General features: G+C 30.8%; 1 protein-coding gene across 1 annotated transcript in view; it reads right to left on the bottom strand.

Moving 5' to 3' along the window:
• Positions 1-19330, bottom strand: part of GABA-B-R1 (gamma-aminobutyric acid type B receptor subunit 1) — a 338659-nt gene that overhangs the window by 98067 nt on the left and 221262 nt on the right. Inside the window, exons 3-4 of the mRNA XM_070107139.1 lie at positions 11376-11510; positions 3070-3240 (exon numbers count right to left, since the gene is read on the bottom strand). Coding sequence (XP_069963240.1) covers positions 3070-3240; positions 11376-11510 — 306 coding nt within the window. The remainder of the gene's footprint in view (positions 1-3069; positions 3241-11375; positions 11511-19330) is intronic.

Here is a 19330-nt window from a genome sequence, read left to right on the forward strand (position 1 = left end):
AACAACTGGCAATTATGGCAAAGGAAATATAGCTGGCAGCCAAGTCATTGGAAATGACTAGCGATGCGTAGATATAATGAACAGCAAAGCGGCCACAATAGTGTCAACAACAACAACGGCAACAACATGTAAGCTAATAGCATTAAACAAAAGGTCAAGAGCATTGATGCGTAGTACAGTTAGTTGCACACACATTCGAAGTGCTCAATGTCTATACAATAGTGTGCCGGACACACACACAACTACATATTAACACATCCACACACAATACAACTACATATGTTTGTTTGTTTGTATGTGCGTATAAAATTCACTATTTTTGCTACGAATTGCGAGCTGTTGAGCGCCTTTCGGACCTTACACTTCACTAATAAGGCTTTGGTGTTGTTGTTGCCCCAAGTGGCGATGACGCTAGTTTTTGATACACGCTCCAGCTCAGCGCGCCTATGTATTCGGCCTTCTCGTTAATGCTGCTGTTGATGGCTTATAATTGTCGGCTATGAATGAGTTCAGTTCAGTTGAGTTGAGTGGCGTTAAAGTGTTGGTTTGGCGTTGACTTGTCTTTGATTGAAATTTAAAAGGCGCAAGGCATAAAGCAGCGAATGATTAGACGTAACCAGTTGTTGGGGCCTTTGGAAATTGGCTGTCTGCTATTACAGTTCAAATTTTGTTGCTGTGCGATGCAATTGATCTTTGATTATTGCATACTATGTGTGCTATCTCGTAGTTTGTTAGTATTTTTGGTTGAAAAATTTTGTATACACGCAATATTCTTGGAATGTGTCGTGCGTATTTTGTTTTATTACTTAGTTTTAGTACTAGCTGGAAATGATTGTAGGAGCGAAATTCAAAGCCCCAAAACATTTCCTTTTGTTTATTTATATATACATTTTATTAATCAATACGTTTTCATAAATTTTCTTTTTTTAGCTACAGTTGCCATATCATTAGATTATCAAAAAATTAGTTTAAATACGCCTTGAGCTCACATACCGACGAGGGATATGTGGTTGAGGAGGAGACGCTGGAGAAATGCCGTGATCACGGATGGATCGAAGCTAGGTAGGAAGGTAGGAGTGGGAGTTTTCTGTAAGTAGCTCTCCATAAATCTGAGCTTTATACTACCGCACTACTGCAGTATTTTTTCAGGCTAAAGTAGCTGCTATTAAAGGGGGGGGTAGACATACTGCTACGAAGTGCAGGCTTTTTCAGAAAGGTAAGAGCTCATTCCAATAAGCTGTGAGCTAGTCAAGGAGTGTATGTTCTCACTAAAAATAGCATCAAGCTACTTTATCATACCACTCGTTTGGGTGTCTGTCATAGCGGAATCCTTCTGAGCTGTCCTAGTGAAATACTTGTTAAGTTTGATCTCTTAACCTAACCTAAACACCTTGAAAGCAATATGGGAGATAAACAAACTTTTCATTTATTTATTAATATTATTTATTAATATAATATTTTTCAAGAGGTAATGCCATGACATTTTTTGAAATAGATATATTTTATTTATACACACTTAACTGTAAAAAAAAATATCTGCCAAATATTTGGAATTTTTTTCAGAAATAATTTTATTGTATTTAAACAGTGTTGCCATGTTAATTAGTTGTGATCGGAATTAAGTTGTTATAAAATTTTAATAATTCAATTTTTAGTTTAAATAAAGTTAGTTATTTGGCAAAAAAATAGCCAAGAAATTTTTCTACTTACGCATTGTACTAATTTTATTAATTCATTATAAGTGAAATAAAGGTGAATATTTTGATTAAAAAGTAAAATTATTCCGTATAAAGTATAATTTTAAATTTAAATTTATTTGTAATTTTAATTTTATTTGTAATTTTAATTTTAATTGTAATTGTAATTTTAATTTTAATTTTAATTTTAATTTTAATTTTAATTTTAATTTTAATTTTAATTTTAATTTTAATTTTAATTTTAATTTTAATTTTAATTTTAATTTTAATTTTAATTTTAATTTTAATTTTAATTTTAATTTTAATTTTAATTTTAATTTTAATTTTAATTTTAATATTAATTTTAAATTTAATTTTAATTTTAATTTTAATTTTAATATTAATTTTAAATTTAATTTTAAGTTTAATATTAATTTCAATTTTAATTTAATTTTAATTTTAATTTTAATATAATTTTAATTTTAATTTTAATTTAATTTTAATTTTAATTTTAATTTTAATTTTAATTTTAATTTTAATAATAGTATTCATTTGAATTTGAGTTTGAGTTTGAATTTCAATTATAATTTATTTTTGTTATTTTTCTGTGATAATCTTTCCTTAAATCTCAGGTACTTCCACCTTCGCTCCGAATTTTCAATTAAGTTTCCACGTGTCAATGTTAAACATATTAATTTAGCCAATTTATTTGCTCTATAGCCCAAATTATGAAGACACTTTGTTATTGTGCTTGTGTAAAACTGTCAAACTGCTCATAATTATTAGGCAGCAAATAACTCTGAACAATTTATGTCACTTAAGTTGCCATAAATTGCATATTTGTGCACAGTTCATTTGCTATTAAAGTACTAAATTCAAATAATTAATGTGAGCGCAAGTTGATTTAAATTGAAAATCTCCAGTAGAATGTACAGGGCGTATACGTAAAATTTTGCCGGCATTGAAAACACTAGCATACATTGCGGCGCATAGAAGAATTTCGGTGACAGGAAAAGCTTTTACCAAATCTCTGATACAAACAAACACACAAATAAATAAATTAAAATGCATGTTGATGTCTGTGTGCATTTATATAATTAAAGTTGAAGTGCCTTGGCAGCAATTGCCTTTTTTGCCACACTTCTGAGCTCACTTATTTATTAATTCATTTTGTGGCTGCTACTGCATTCACCTTTGGCATTTTAAGTACTCATTGCATAGAGCAAAATGTGTACACATACACACACATACATACAAATATATTACTTTACGTTTTTGATATTGCGCTCACTCATTCGTTCGCTCTCACTCTCTCGCTCTATCTCTATTTCTCCTTGAAATAAATGCTACAGATAGCTATCTAGCGTAATGACTGCCATTTCATTATACTCACCGATATGAAGACCTCCTCGGCCTGCTGCAGTATGGCCACACGTGACCAACCGAATTTTTTCATTAATTTTATACGTGTCGGATTGTGTACCGTTGCGGAGGGATGTGTGCGAAAAAGTGTTGGAAAGCGACTGCGATCCGAGAGTGCCGGACTCGAGGCACCATAGCAGAGCTGAAATGTTAAGAAGAACCATACATATATTTAAAATTTGTGGTTGAAATAGAGATTTGTAAAATGTTTTTTGTTTTTTAATTTAGGTTTTTTTTTTTATATACAAAAAAGTTAATAAAATCTTCACGTATCTGCACTGTGGTTTTAATGCGCTTTAGTGTGGTTGCCTTGTTTATAAATGTCATTACTCTGCTTTTTGCTCTTACGAACTCTCTTTCTCCTCTTTGTTGGCTTTTGTCCCTGCACTTTGCGTTTTTTTTCGCGTGCAGCCACATTGTATATTTTGTGGCCAAAGTGCAGTTAAAAGATTTTCAAGTAATTAATTTTGTTAGACACAAATGGCACGCGACTGTTGTATACATAGTTACCCTGTCGGAAAAAAATGATTGCTGCTGAATTTTTTTGAACTTTGGTTTATTGGTAAGCTTATACTAACCCCAAAACCGCTTTCTTTTGAACTAGCCCAAAACGATAAAAGATATTTTTTTAATACTCATTACTCATACAATTTTTTTTTATACTTGTACAATCTCGAAACTACTTACTTTTGAACTAGACGATTTTTGAAATTAATTTTTTTTTTTGGTTTATTTTGTGTAGTAGTCCTCGCAGCGGTGAAAAACATATTTTAGTTGTTCAAAATTACTCGAATTTAGTGTGAGCTTGAAGAAAACTCTATTAGTTAGGCAGCAAAATAGTTCTAGTGAAACTCATGAAGGGTGGGGTGTCTCATACTTATTGATGTACTTTATTTATGAGTTTCCTAGTTTACCATTTTATTGCCTTAAATAAGCTGCTTAGAGCCAGCACAAAGAAGCTTCCTTAAATGTTGAAACTTTTATTTATAATCGCCTGAAATTCTTGAACTAGTTACTTGAGGATTAGTTAATTTCTCACTAGTTACTTTCGGCACAGTTTGTAGTTAAATAAAGTTTCCAAAATTAACTTAGTTAATAATAAATATTTTTAATTTTTATTTTAGAGTTTATAACAAGTGCTAAACTAGTTACTGGAAAACAATATTGAACTAGTTACTTAAGTCCCAGTTTTATTTTTTTTTTAATTAGTGTACACATTTCTTATAATATCTGAAATCTGATTAGCAAACCGGTCACCGTAAGCACCATTATTTTCATTATAGCCACTCTCTATGTTAAAGAAACCGCCTTCGCACCCGCTTTATGCTTAAACGATTTGCACTCGCTGTCTTAACACGCTTATTCCAGCGCTTCTCACCCATCGCATATTTTCTGATTATCCTCTACCTTGCATATGCATTTTATCTCATTAGCATTAAGCTATTTAAAAATGTTTGCGCAACCAGCCAGCGGTCATGCGCTTGGAATATGACAACACTGTTCCGCAGGTGATACTCCTGCACACATATGCACTCCCATTAGCCTTAATTAGTTCGCAAGTGCAACCAATGGGGAAGCAATATAGAGCATGTACAGCATAGAAGTTGGCAAGAGCATATTTAATTCCGACGCAAATGTAATTATATTCGTTTTGGGAGAAAAACAATTTATTTTAATTCCGGTAATATGTTCGTTGTCTATTTGTAATAATTAGATAAGCTGTGGCAGTGTTTTAAACAGGTATATGTCTACAACACACTAGAATCCGCCGGTATTCATTTTTAACTCTGAAGAGTTAAAAGCCACTTCGCTAACAATGCCGGGAATGTGACTACCGAGAAGTTTCAATCTTAATTTGACTAAAGATAGACAGCTGGGAAGAAACTTTATGCCAACAAGCGCTTAGTTCTGATAATAATTAAGACTCTACCAAGGTACCTGTGCCATAAATAACTTCCATGTACTTATCTTTATTCAACTATGAAGGGACTGAATATATGCTGGTACAAACAATAATAAAGGTAAATGGACACATTTGCTTTGGCAAGACCAACAATAGAAGAATAAGAGCATAACTGTCTTTTCGAAGTAGAACCAACTCGACTAGCAGAGAACTGACTTCCTATTTGTGGCCCGATCAAAAGTTGTAATCAAGAAGAGGAAGCATATTATTTTATTTTGGAAATCAGACTCTCGGGTAGTTTTCAAAACTGCCATTAATTAATCTGAGAGAAGAAAAGCAGCTTTCAGATAAACTGCGAAGGGGTACCCATGAAAGCCGCAAATTGCCAAAGCTGTATGGAAGTAGCTAAAAGCTGTATGACACAGTGGAATGACCAAGGTGCTTTCTCCTCAACTGTTCAGTTTTGAGTTTGAGTTTGAAACAATTCTGTAGTCGTGCCTTCGGCGAACCTGGCAAAGTGATTAGGGTGATATTAGCCGCCTGATCAAATTTGGGGTAGGCTGAAAATGCTTCGTCGATCTATAAAGGCCCATATCTATGAGTTTTGGGAATTCATAAAGGCCCACCGCTTATTGCTGACCAAGTGGGATCCTGCTTTACCTTTAAAGTGAGGATCTGCACTGCGACTTAACCCAGGAAAATTCACCTAAATCATCGTTAAGGAGCCTAAAAAATTTTCTAGGACCAAAGCAGAGAAAAGTTCCATTTTTGGAATAACAAAACGTGGATCAAATAGACTTTTTTCATACTCTGAACAGGGTATACTGAGTTTGCCAAAATGTTTGTAACACCCAATGAGAAGCGTCGGATACCCTATAAAGTATATACATAAATTATCAGCTTGACGAGCCACTATAGCATATATTTATCATATAAACTGAACTATCAAAGTCAAGTTCTTGTAAGGAAAACTTTTTTAATTGACGATACATGTTCACGAAATTTAGAACAGATTATTTTCGAAGACAACTGTACAATCTTCGAAGAAATTGTTCAGCTCGGACTACTATAGCATATAGCTGAAATACAAATTGACCGTTCAAAATCAAGATTAAGATATTTTTATATCCTTTTATGTTACAAGACATATACTTGTGATGGGTATTATGGTATCAGCGCAGTCAAAGTTAATGTTTTTTCTTGTTTTTTAAATACAATGGAACACAAAAGTCAGAAAATCAAAATATATATTTTATATTATTAAAAATATATATAATTATATATATACGGTGTCAGATTCCAAACGGTTTGGTGCTCCAGACTTTATTGCTAAATTTTCTTCCCCGCAACTCAAAAAAAAAAAAGAAAAAGGCTTTATCTCCATTTGATAATCTCCACTGATTATTTACGGTCTTTAAAGTCGCAATAAACTCCGTTGCTTCAGCGCCAGTAAAGCCAAAGCCAAGTCTAAACTGTCAACCGGGAATTGACCAGAAGCAGTGAAGCGCAAAGCTAACAGGCTTTGCTGCAAACACAAGTAAGGCAAGTGATTTAAGCGATCGCCTTAAGCACAAAGTATACCGTTAGCAGTGTGAGAATGTATGTGAAATTTTATGAAAAAACTGGTACAAATGATGGCGTTGGTGTGTGTGTGTAAGTGCATGCTGCTTTCAATTTTCCACTCTACTGCTTGTATTGCGAAATTGTTGATGACGTCCCTGTTGGAAAAAATCGTGATAATTGAGTATGCATGTATGCATTATTAGCGGTATGTTTTGCAGTAAAATAATTTAAAATGGTCTAACTAATAATGCCCAACTAGTTATAGATGTTGTGAATTTGGTTATTTTATTACTAGTTTCGAAAAAAAAATCATCGTCTAATGCAAATACCATTCACTTAAGTTTGTAATTAAATTTTTGCTATTGAAAATTTGATTTAAAAATTTGTATGTTTTAATTTGTTTGGCTTTGTAATATTAATTTTGGTTGATAAAAGATTATATTACTATATTAGATTATATTTTAAAACTAAATAAAAAGAAGTGGAAAATAATAAATAATAATACTATAATTACATGGCAACCCTAAAAATATTAAAATTAATGAAACAAAATTTTAAAATTAGAATGGCTATTTTGAAATTAGATAATTTTATTTTAAAATGATGGTGAATTTTTTTGTATTTGGAGAATATTTTTAGAGATGCCAAATGATTAAAAAAATTATGTATTATTAGATACATTCTCATTAGAAAACAGTTATGCATCACTAAATACATAAATTTCTATATAATAGGACTAGCTCTACAGTTCATTGCCGTCCACAGTTTTGTTGAGCTAGTTGCGAATGGGGGAAATCTCGACTAGTTAGAGTGTGATTATTTTAATATAATCAACCTTTTTGATATATATGGTATGGACTTTTCCAAATAATTGGTATCAAGTTAGCCAGAAATTTTAATAAGAGCTTAAATATAGGAACTTTGATTGGTAAAAATTAAATAAAAAACGACAATAAACTACTATTCATTTTACAGAGATCGGAGGTGATTATACCGGTTAATTTCTTCAATATCGGTATTAAAATGTTATGCGAAAAGTGGTTTTATTACACTGTTAACCATTTTTTATTAACGAAATCACAAATTTCGGGGATTGTGCACAAAGAACTTTTTGAATTTAGTTAGCACCGAAGTTAAGGAGCGGATACAAGCGTTTAATGTCAATAGATTAATTTTAATTTTTCAATTTAAAGTATTTCCAAACTGGTTGTTTATAGAGCAAAACTGAACTAGTCAGAAAGCCACCTAATCTAAACTAGTTGTAAAAATAATACGTGATTTCAACTGGAATCAGAAAAGTGCATATAGCGAAATGGGTATTTTAGCACGATCGAAAATATTTGTAGATTCTTTAAACTAGTCTTTATTGAAAATTTTGGTAAAACAAGGCTATGCATAAAAATATGCATTAACATTTAGGACTAAGAAGTAAACGAATATTTTTAGACAAATAAAATGTTTATATTAATTGTGTATAAAATTAATTAATAATTAATATTGAAAAAAAAATTTCTAGAATATTACCATTATTATATGAAAAATAATTCTGTTGATTTTAGATGTCCATCAATTTCCTACAAGCTTATTTTATACATGTATCTTTATGCCTGAATATGTATACAATTTATTTTTCTGCATGACATTGTAGCAGCAACAGCTGTTGCCAATTTTATTTTGCAATTTACAAAGTTGTTCCTTTTCTCAATTACCGAATGTCGTTCAATTTTTGTTCTCTGTTGTTTTGTTCGTTTTTTTAAATTTTTTTGGGTTTTTCATTTTCTCTTATGTTTGCAGCTGATGATTTTGTGCTTCCAGTCTGTCTTTTTTTCTGACGTACTGCAAGTACAATGACTCGATTTGTATTTTACAAAATGGTCCTTAGGGATATGTGTGTATTTTATAGAAGGTACTGTTATTGCAGATAAGTCCATCATTTGACTTAAAGATATATATATATATATATGTATATATATATGAATGTTTATATGTTTAATTGATGGTAAGTTTCTTTCTGGCAGTTTTATTTATGCTACTCAATGGGTATGTTTGTATATGAGCAAAAACACTGTTACATGTTTAAGCACTGAAAATTTAAATAAAATTATGTGAAACAATTGTGGGAAAAATTTTCATGAAAAAAAAAAATTTAGATCAAAAATTTTTTTGAGGAAAAAGCATTTAATCTTTTTTTCCAAATAAAAGTTAATATTTTTTTATAATTCGATAGCAACGCTATAAATTTAAAAACTAAATATTTTATTTTGAATATAAATTATTATTTCGAAATAAGTCGTCTATTACGAAAAAAAAAATACATATCCTTTTTTATTCTAGCATTGAAAAACAATAAATATAATAAAAAACATAAAAATTATATTATTTTTGTTACAAAAAAGAGAAGTTAAATATAGTAGTATAAAATATTATAAGAATATTTTTATAGAAATTTTTTCATGTTGCTGCTATAAGCTCATATTAAAAATTTCAATCAAACTTGAATTAAAATTTTTTTTTTTAATTTTAATATAATATTAAGTTTGTTTAAGTAATATTTTTAGGAATGCCATATAACAATAAATATGGGTAAAAAGAGTATAAATCCAAATAAAAAAAATTTATTATTTTTAGGGTACCACATAATTCCAAAAAATTTGGAAAAAATGAATATGATTATATCTTTAATATAATATAAGATATTATATGTAAGAACATTTTTTATAGAAATTTTTTCATTTTACAAATATTAGCTTTTATAAAAACCTTAAAAAATTTAAATTGTTTTTATTTGGAAAAAGAATATTTTTCAGGCTGCAAAATGATTACAAAAAAAGATGAGTGAAAATATATAAATACAAATAAAAAAAATTATATTATTTTTGGGATTGTTACAAAAAATATGGAAAAATTAATATTATGGGTGAAAAATATATAAAACATATTAAATAAATTATTTTATTTTTAGGGCTGCCACATAATTACAAAAAATATGAAAAAAATTAATATGATTTAATTTTTATATAATATGAATAATTATTATATGTAAGAAAATTTTTTATATAATTTTTTTCATATTAAAAATATTAGATTTTATTAAAAACTTCAATCAAACTTGAATATATATTTTTACTTTTTAATATTAAATTAAAATTGTTTTTATGTGGAAAAAACGTATTTTTCGTGATGCAAAATGATTACCAAAAATATTGTTTAAAATAATACAAAGAAAAATTGAATATTATATTATTTTTGGAGTTGCCATTTAAACACAAAAAAATATGGAGGTAAAAATATAATATAAAATATTATATTAAAGGAAATTTGTTTAGGGTTGACACATGTTACAAGACAAAAATACCATAAAACACCAAAAAATATTATTTTTACTGTTGCCATATAATTATCAAAAAATTATATTTAAATATAATTATATAAAAAAAATTTTAAAGTATTTTTTTAATATTTCAATTATTAGTTGTTATTAAAAAAATTCAGTTAAACTAGAATTTGTATTATATCTATTAAATTTTAAAATTAAACTAGTTTGTATTAGGAAAAAAACTTATTTTTAAGGGTGTCATATGATAACAAAAAATATGGGTAAAAAATATAAAACATATAAAAAGAAATTATATTATATTTAGGGTTATCATATAACTATAAAAAATGTGGCAGTAAAAATGTAATATAAAATATTATAAGATTTTTCTTTATATATATTACAAATATTAACTATTATTTAACATTTCAATTAAACTTCACTTTAAGTTTTTATTTGTTTATATTTGAAAAAAAAACTTTTTTTTAAGGGTGCCATATGATTATAAAAAATATGACAAAATGTATATACAAATTATTGGAAAAAGATTAAAATTTGTTATTAAAAATTTGTAAGAAAAAATATTCATATTATAAATAATGGCTTTTATTACAAAATTCAATCAAACTAGCTTTTATAATATATATCATATTTTACTATATATTTCTTTTATTCTGTTTCTTTACAGTGCACATGCTTTTATGGATTTTTGTAAGTACCTTTTAAATTAATTTTTAAAGCTAAGTAATTTTAAATTAATAAAGACAAGAATATTTCTTAATAGAATAATATTTAAAAATATTTCTTGGAAGTTTCTCTAAAGATACTAATGGCTACTATTATACTCTTTGTTGGTATATTTTATATATGGCATACTTTTTTTTAATTTTCAGAGCACTTTGGCAACTTTTTCGCATATTTCGGCGGAAGAAATCATTTCCTATTATATTTTTATTGAATTTTTTTTGTTTTTTTAATTCATCAGTTCATTTTCATTCGCCGCTTTAAAGCAACGGATGGAACTTCTCCACAACACTTCTGTTGATAAAGTAATTTTCTATGTGTATGTGTGTGTCGCGCTTACGCTTGTATGCGTGTGTCACCTGTCTTTGCCTGCACTTCTGCTTGCCATTGGCCATATTTGTTTTTAATTAACTCAGTAACGTAAATATTATATGCGCTGCCATTATTTTTAACACAAACAGCCACAGAACAAAAGCAAACTACAAGAGCGCATAAAAAAGCAACAACAACAATAACCATCATCAATCTTGTCAATGGCATTTATCGCCGCGTCGTTACTATATTCTTCATGTGTCTCGACATACATATATGCTTGTGGGAGTGTGTGCTAGCAATTTCCTGGCGTTAATTGCAAGCAATTATTTGTAGATCACACATGCTTAACATATGCGTGTGTATAAATGTGTATTGTATGTTATATTACGAGTATATGTATTATATTTAATTTAATTTATTTTTAATTTTTACTCACCACTATTAAATTCCACATTTTCGCCGCCTCTGCCACGGTGGTGCAGACGGTGCTACAGCCGGCTAGTAACATTAATTTTTGTGGTCTATTATAGAGTAGATTGTACATAACGCTAGCACCCAAGCCGGGTTCACACTGTAACGAGAGAGAAGGTGGATTGAAAAAAAATTAGTTGTACAAAAATTAAATTTGTTCAGTAATATAATAAGAAGAACTTTTTTGAATATAATTTTTTATTAATTCTTCAATTGTTTGTAAAAATTTCACAGAAAATCGTTAGGTTATTATGAAAAGTGGTTTCGTATTAATATATGAAGTTAACATCAAATTTTAATAAATATATTTTTCTTCATGTTCTCAAAAAATTTCTGCTTCTGAAGAACATATTTTTTTTCAAATAATATTATAAGATTTCCAAATCAATTTTTAAGTCCTTTAAGATTCTTTTAACATACAAGTATATGTAATTTTTATTATTTGACGCACTTGCTCGCTCTCTACGAATCTTGACAAATTTTTGGAATACTCACACATACAAGCGGTGTCTAAAATATACGAACTTATCTTCTCATATAATAAAACGCTCATTATACATATGTTACTATCTTTAAAAGTTATTATTTATTCAAAAAGGGTTCAGTTGCACTCAATACAACGTTTTGAACGATCAACCAGCGCATGCATAGCTTTGTTTTATGTCAGTTTCAGGAATGAGGTGCTGAAGACCTCATCATAAAATGCTTCTTTCAAGTTGGTTTTCAGTTTTGAAAATAGCACATTATTACATGGTGATAGATCAGGTGTATGCGGAGAGTGGTTGAAGAAAAAAATCCGATTTTTATCAAAAATTCAAAAAAACAAAAAAATTCCAAATTTAAAACACAATATTTTATACTTGCTTATTGTAAAAATGGAACAATTGCTATTAATTTTTTATAGACAGCGCTACATTTTGTTTGTTTCACAATAAATACAAAGTTTGGTTATTTTTTCCTTTGCATAAATAATATTTTTATACTTCAACCCTCTTTCCATTAAATTTTTATTACATATAAGTTCCACTACATTTTGACATTTCTCTAGTATTCTATTATCTTCGAAGTATATTCCATCACTATCTTATATTTCGTGCATTAAACTTAACATCACGTGAATCGAGTCTACAAATATGTTTTGTTCAAACAAATGGATGTTAGTATTCGGCGTTATAAAGCAAAAAGGGATCATGCAATGAACTATACGATAAAAATATGGACTTTTATTAAACGTTGCTTGTGAAGTGGCATTGCCAAAACGTGCAACACTGCTCTGTTCTTCTTCGAACGCAATTAGACACAAACAGAATTTTCTGTTATCATACGTTTGCGAAGATGCGAGATATATCGTTGGAGCAGTGATTTTAGCAGAGAATGTAGGAACTGCTGCAAGAGACCTATCAATTATTATAGATAGAACTTACAGTAAACTTGCAGCATCTTTGCACCAGTTTTGAAAGCAGAAAAACTGGTAATTCTAGAAAATGTCTTAGAGGTGATCTTTATAATTACTCTCATCTTATCTGAGACTCATTTGTTATGGATAAATAGTTTTTTTTTTTAAAACTCAGTTGTTAGAAATCAGCTTGTAGATCCGCTACCTTATGGTATTCAATTCGATAGAAGACGAAAGTGAGCTAGTTTCGAAGTAACAGTTTTCCGCTGTCTAATCACTTGTTCGGCTTGCATGCCAGCCAGTTAAAGAACTAGCTCTTATATGGGCGGAAAGTAGGAGGTGGTCATCAATAGTGTACTGTTCTGGTACTTTCAGGAAAAATTCTTTAATAATTAAGGATTTCGTTTTTAGATTATGATTAGTTTCACACTTTTTTGTTATAAAATGTAGGGTGATGTTTTTGGCATATAAATTGTTTTCTAACCTCGGTTGATTCTGGTGATTTTACCTATGAAATGCCTTGAGTATATTAATTAAATATAATACTGCTTTGAAAGCAAGTTCAATATTGTGTTTATACTGGCGATATTATGGCGTACTTAGGTGTACTCTATACAAACGTTGTTTAAGACTTAGCGCTTTCTGTTGGAAAGAAAGTTGTGTTGGCTATAGTCTGTACGAGTCTTTTGAGTCTTGATGCTAGGGATCAAAATGTTTGAGTTCCTTCTGGATGTTACTGTTGCTAGGGATATAGACTAAAATCACAAGTGTGGAGCATACATACCTACATATGTAGTAGTAAAATCGCAACTATTAGATTTTTTTTAAAAATTTTTAGTAAAATATATTTATGTATATATATATGTATTTGTATATAAAAATCACTTTTTAAATTCTAAACCAAAAATCTATAATTTTCAAGTGTACTTTAATTACGCAACCATTGTGCATCTAAAAATTAATATAAACCATTTCAGCAAACAACAACTGTATACGAATAATCATCGGCAACTCGACATTCATATTCGCACATTAAACTAAATGGTCAGTCGGCGTGTTGACAGCCATTTAAAGCGCGCAATTTTCATGAATATTTGTATAATAACCGTTAGCAGCGCTAATATGCCCATTTAAAACTGTTATTCGAAACTGGCAATTTGCTGCAGCAACAAACAACAACAAGCAAAAACAAAACAAGAAATAGGTGAGAATAAAAATTTGCTAAAAATGTGGCAAGCCCACAAAAAAAAAAAACAAAAAAAAAAAGCAAGAAAAAGAACACATAAGCCGAATGCGAATAAGTGAAATAAATAACTGTCGTTAAAAATTGCTGCTAAGCATGTGTTGGTATGAAATTACCGCATAACAGTCTAAGTGTTGCTGTTATTGTTATTTTTGTAGTTGTGTAGTTTTGCTCAAACGTTTTCCTTTCGTCCGTTTTCCTTTTGTCATTGTTGTTGTTGCATATTTGCATGCAAGTGGCAATTTTTCACACATTTAATCTGGCATATTGCTTGCGTGTTGCAACACACAAAGGCGACAAGTTTGCACCGAATGCCACATACTTTAGTTAAAGAGTTGAGCTTTAAGTGAAGCCGACTTTCAAATTAATGGAATTGTGGTGATTTGTGTTGAATTGAATTGAGTGGTGCGCAGGACTTGTGTTTACTGTGTCCAGCGTGCAACACGCGAAGGTAAATGTGTTGTCAAGTGAGAAATTGTAGGTTTTTTGATTTAATAACTGGTAGTTTATATTTGTTGTTGTATTAGTTAGTTTTAAATTGTAGTACGGTTGTTGTAAATTCAAGGAGTTCAAGCGTAATTCTTGTATTTTAATTAGTAATGAAAGATTCTTCATAACTCAGTGTTATAAAACCATTTTAGAGTGAAGTTACAGACTACATTCAGTCTAACTCTAACTGGAAATGTTCATAATTCTGCTGATAAAAGTTATGATCTGTACTTACATGTAGCTTCCTTCCATATTCTATAATTTTAAGTTATACTAAAGGCTAAATATAATTAAAAACAAATTAAGCTGCTTGGAGTTTTGACCAAAGTCTATAATCTGCTGTGTTGTGCTGTATTTTGACTTATACAAAACTTTAAAACTCGCAATGAATTAATTGCCCAAAGAAGCCTGTCATTAAAACCTGAGATGATCAGATTAAAATTGGGTTCACTAAATTGTAATTTAGTACAATGGATCACAGTAATTAAGGGCACCATTTGGGCTGAAAGCATTTTTTAAAGTTAGCGTGGCTCTGTCAGTAATTAGCTGAAATCCTTTATTTCAGAAACCACTAAATACACTTTAACCAAATTTCAATCATAAAATTATCTTGCCTCAAGTTGTAATTGATAAAATTCAATTTGATTTTTTAATATCACAGTTTATAAATTGAGAGCCAATGACGTTGTTTGTGTGACCGCTTAGATCAGGTTAGGTTTGATGACAGATCCAGCGATCGCTTTTGGACTACTAAAAGTAGTTCTTTGTGAAGCCATAAAAACTGAACTTATAAGTTTTATTTCTATTCCCACCAGTTCGGTGTGATATCTGAAAGTGTGCGCTTCGAAGTGTTTAAGTCTTAATCTCGCAAACGCGGGACAATCAAGAAGAGTGGGCTGAAATGTTTCCACCTTGCAATGCAATTTACAGTTTCACAATGCAACGGTCAAGGACGATCCCCGCTGAAATTTTTTTTTCGATCTACCTGCTTTGGGTGTAGTTACCGACTAGCTATAAATCATTGTTGTTTTATTTACCTCTTACAGTCATTAAATTTATAATACAATATTTTCTGACCTCAGATTTTTAATAATTGTTATCTGATGAGAAATGAGTTTCCAGAATTAAAAAAAATGTCGACTGCAAAAAATGAAAGGTTTGTTTAAATTCTGTCTGTATATACGCGAACTAGTTCCTCAGTTTTTGAGATATCAATCTGAAATTTCGCACACGTCTTTTTGTTCCCAAGGAGCTGCTCATTTGTCGGAACGGCCGATATTGGACCACTATAGCATATAGCTGTCATACAAGCTGAACGATCGGAATGAAGTGCTTGTATGGAAAACTTTTTCATTTGACCAGATATCTTTACAAAATTTGGCTTGGGTTATTGCCAAAGACAATTATGTAATATACAAAGAAATAGTTTAAATCGAATCACTATAACATATAGCTGCCATACAAACTCAACGATTAGAATCAAGTTATTGTTAGGAACCTTTTGTATTTGTCAAGGGTATTATAGCTTCAGTGCAACCAAAGTTAACGTTTCTTCTTGTTTTATTATTGTTTAAAATTAATTAATTTTTAACTTTTAAAATGAAATTTCCTTTAAATGTGCCATTTTTTGTTATGGTAGTGAAAACGTCATTACTTCAACCAAATTGTCAACCACAAAATATTTTCCTTCCGTAGACACTTTATCATGGCTCAAATTCCACATCGTCACTCATCTAACTTAGTGTAGGTCTAGGTCAGTCTCTCCATTGCTAACATACACTAACACCCACACGTGCCTGCCGAGAAGGCCACCGCATATCGCACATAAAACAAACTGAGTAATGAGCAGCAAAGTAATAAAGTGCAAACATAAAGCAAATCGTGTAACAAAGTAGCTTTCACTATTACTTAAAGTGTAGATGTCGGCGCTTATGTAGAAACGTTATGCAAATTAGTTGGCACGAAGGTGAAAGCCACGAAGTTTGCGCGCGAGTACAAGGCAACAGTTGTGCAAAGTAAATGCGAAGGCGAAGACGAAGGCTAAGGCGAAGGTTGCGTTTAACCGCGGCTGAGCCAAGCAGAAGTGAGCGCACCAGAGTGCTTAAGTTAAGCTGAGTGGAAGCAGGCTTTGTATTTTTTATACCTTATAACGGTTATAATAAGTTTGCTACGAAATTTGTAACAGACATTTGGAAACGTATAGGAGACCCTATATAAAAAAAAAAAAAATATATATATATATATATATGTATATCAGTATGACGAGCTGACGCGATTAAGCGATGTCTCTCTCTCCGTTTGCCTGTATATATGCGCACAGTCACTCATATTTTGAGATTAGAATCTGAAATTTTGATCACGACTATTTTTCCCAAAGAAGTTGCTCATTTGTCGAAATCGCCGGTATCGGATAACTAAAGGTTGTTTGAAAAGTTGCTTGGTCGCACTAAGAAATAGCAGTACTAGCTCCAATTTTTTTTTCAAGTGGGTACATCTGTCGTTGGCTGTCATACAAGCTGATCGATCAAAATCAAGCTTCTGTATGGAAAACTTTCTTATTTGAGAAGATATCGTCACAAAATTTGGCAAAAACTATTGTCAAAGATACAACTATAATCTCTAAAGAATATGTTCAAATCGGGCTGCTATAGCATATAGCTGCCATACAAACTGAGCGAATCAATCGAAGTTCTTCTATGGAAATCTTTTTTACTTGCAAAGATGTTTTGACGAAATCTGGTACAAGTTATTGCCTAAAGCAGCGCAACAATCTCCCAGTAAGTTGTTGAGATTGGGTCACTATAGCATATAGCTGCCATACAAACTGACCGATCAAAATTAAGATAAGCTTCTTTTCATCCTTGTTATCTTATAAGCAATGCACCTGTGAAGGGCATTATGGCTACTTTACAAGCTAATGCTTTTCCTTGTTTTGTTTTGTTTTTTCTTTTTCCATTTTGCTTATTTATTTTGCGGCGAAAACAGCGGAGCGCGCCATAAAGTAGGAAGTCATTTGCGTTTCGACACCCAAAAGTTGGACGCGCATGCAATTTCCTCACCATAATAACAACAATAATAATAGTAATAGTAGTAGTAACAAATAACGGTACACGTAAAAATACCAAAACCCCTAACAGTGTCGGAAACCAGCGCATTACCTGTATTTGCTTGTATGTATATATGTGTTAGTGCAAACCAAATGGTGAGGCATACAATTGGGCGCTACTAAAAATGCTAATAAGCACAAAAGTCAAAACGTTTGAAGACCATAGCGCATATACACACACACACTTCGACGAAGAATAAGGGTAGAGTACAGTCAAAGGTGTTGTCTGCGCGGAATTGGCCCCTTGGCTAGCTGACATGGCGCTAATGTGCCAAGTATTACTAAAGGCGCTAATGCAGCTGCATATATATATGTGTGTGAATGTATGTATGTTGCTATTGTCGTTACTGCCTTTTTTGTTTTTGTATTTTCTGCGTGTTAACTGCGCGTTATTGTTGTTTTGGCAGCTATGCCGCATTGCCATGTGCCACTTTTTGTGTATGTGTGCGTATATGTACTTGTAGTTATATATATATAAGTGTGTGAATGTGCATAAGTTTATGTTCGCTTGCTTGCGCCTTTCCGTTGCCGCATTTCCTAAACAATTTTTTACGCCGTTGAGGGCTTTTAGGCTTTTACGCCTAAATGTATGTAGCATATAGGTGTTCTATGCATGTAAGTGTGTGTGTATTTTTCAAAGCAATGACTGTAGAAAACTGCAGGCTGTGTGTAGTGGTGGTGAAACGAAGTGACCGCCAACTGTGTCTGTATTTATTTACATATACACAAATAGTTACAACAACACTTATATACATATACATATCCATAAACAAAAACACATACACACACTTACGTCTGCATCTATACAAAATTACCGCATTTTGCATATGACGTAACGTAATACTCGCATTACTGCGAACAACAGGTAACGCCGTAAAAGCGCAACAACTTAAGCGACACACATACATACATACGAACGTGAACTCTCATACACAAGTAGTGTTTATTATTGCCATCTCTATCGCTGCTGTCGTTGTAATCATCATCAAAGTATATGACCATGACCATAACCACGACAATGTTAGCCAATATGACGCTAAAAACAACAGCAACAACAACGGCAGTTTTATTGTACCAGACAAAAAGGTCTTAAGTGTGTATGTGTGCGTGCTCTTTTAAGGCCCAATATGCAATTGGAAATAATGTGTCGAATGTTTTTTTGTTGTTTTTGAGTTTTTGTGTATTGATTCAAGAGTTGTAAGATCGATTTTTGAATGTTATTTTTGTTGAATTTTTGGCAAATTTCGAATATTTTAAGATAAACGCCAGCGTTAAAAACAAATACATTAAAATTATGCAGAAATCAGGATGTAAAATTAAGTTTCCACTTGTAAAAGTAAAACAGTCGATTTTGCATTTTAGTTTTGTAGTATAATCTGCTCCCTAAACTTTATACTTTTCTTGAAACAAAAACCGGTTATTGAAGTATATAAAATTCTAAACTATTTTCATTGATTTTTGATTAAAATCCCTCTTGAAAAAAAAAATTAAAAATCACAAAAAAAGCGTTTGACCGCGTTGAAGAAACTTCGTAGACCACAAAATGATTTTATTTGAAAAATACAGTTTATCTTAATGTATTTCCTTTATTGGGTCTGTTTACTTTTTGTATTGCCTTTATCATTCCGCTCCGCTCATTCCATATTTTAAAAGCCTTGCTGTTAAACATAACATTCAAGTAGACCG

Source organism: Bactrocera oleae, chromosome 3, assembly GCF_042242935.1.
Source record: "Bactrocera oleae isolate idBacOlea1 chromosome 3, idBacOlea1, whole genome shotgun sequence".
Lineage (NCBI taxonomy): Eukaryota > Metazoa > Arthropoda > Insecta > Diptera > Tephritidae > Bactrocera > Bactrocera oleae.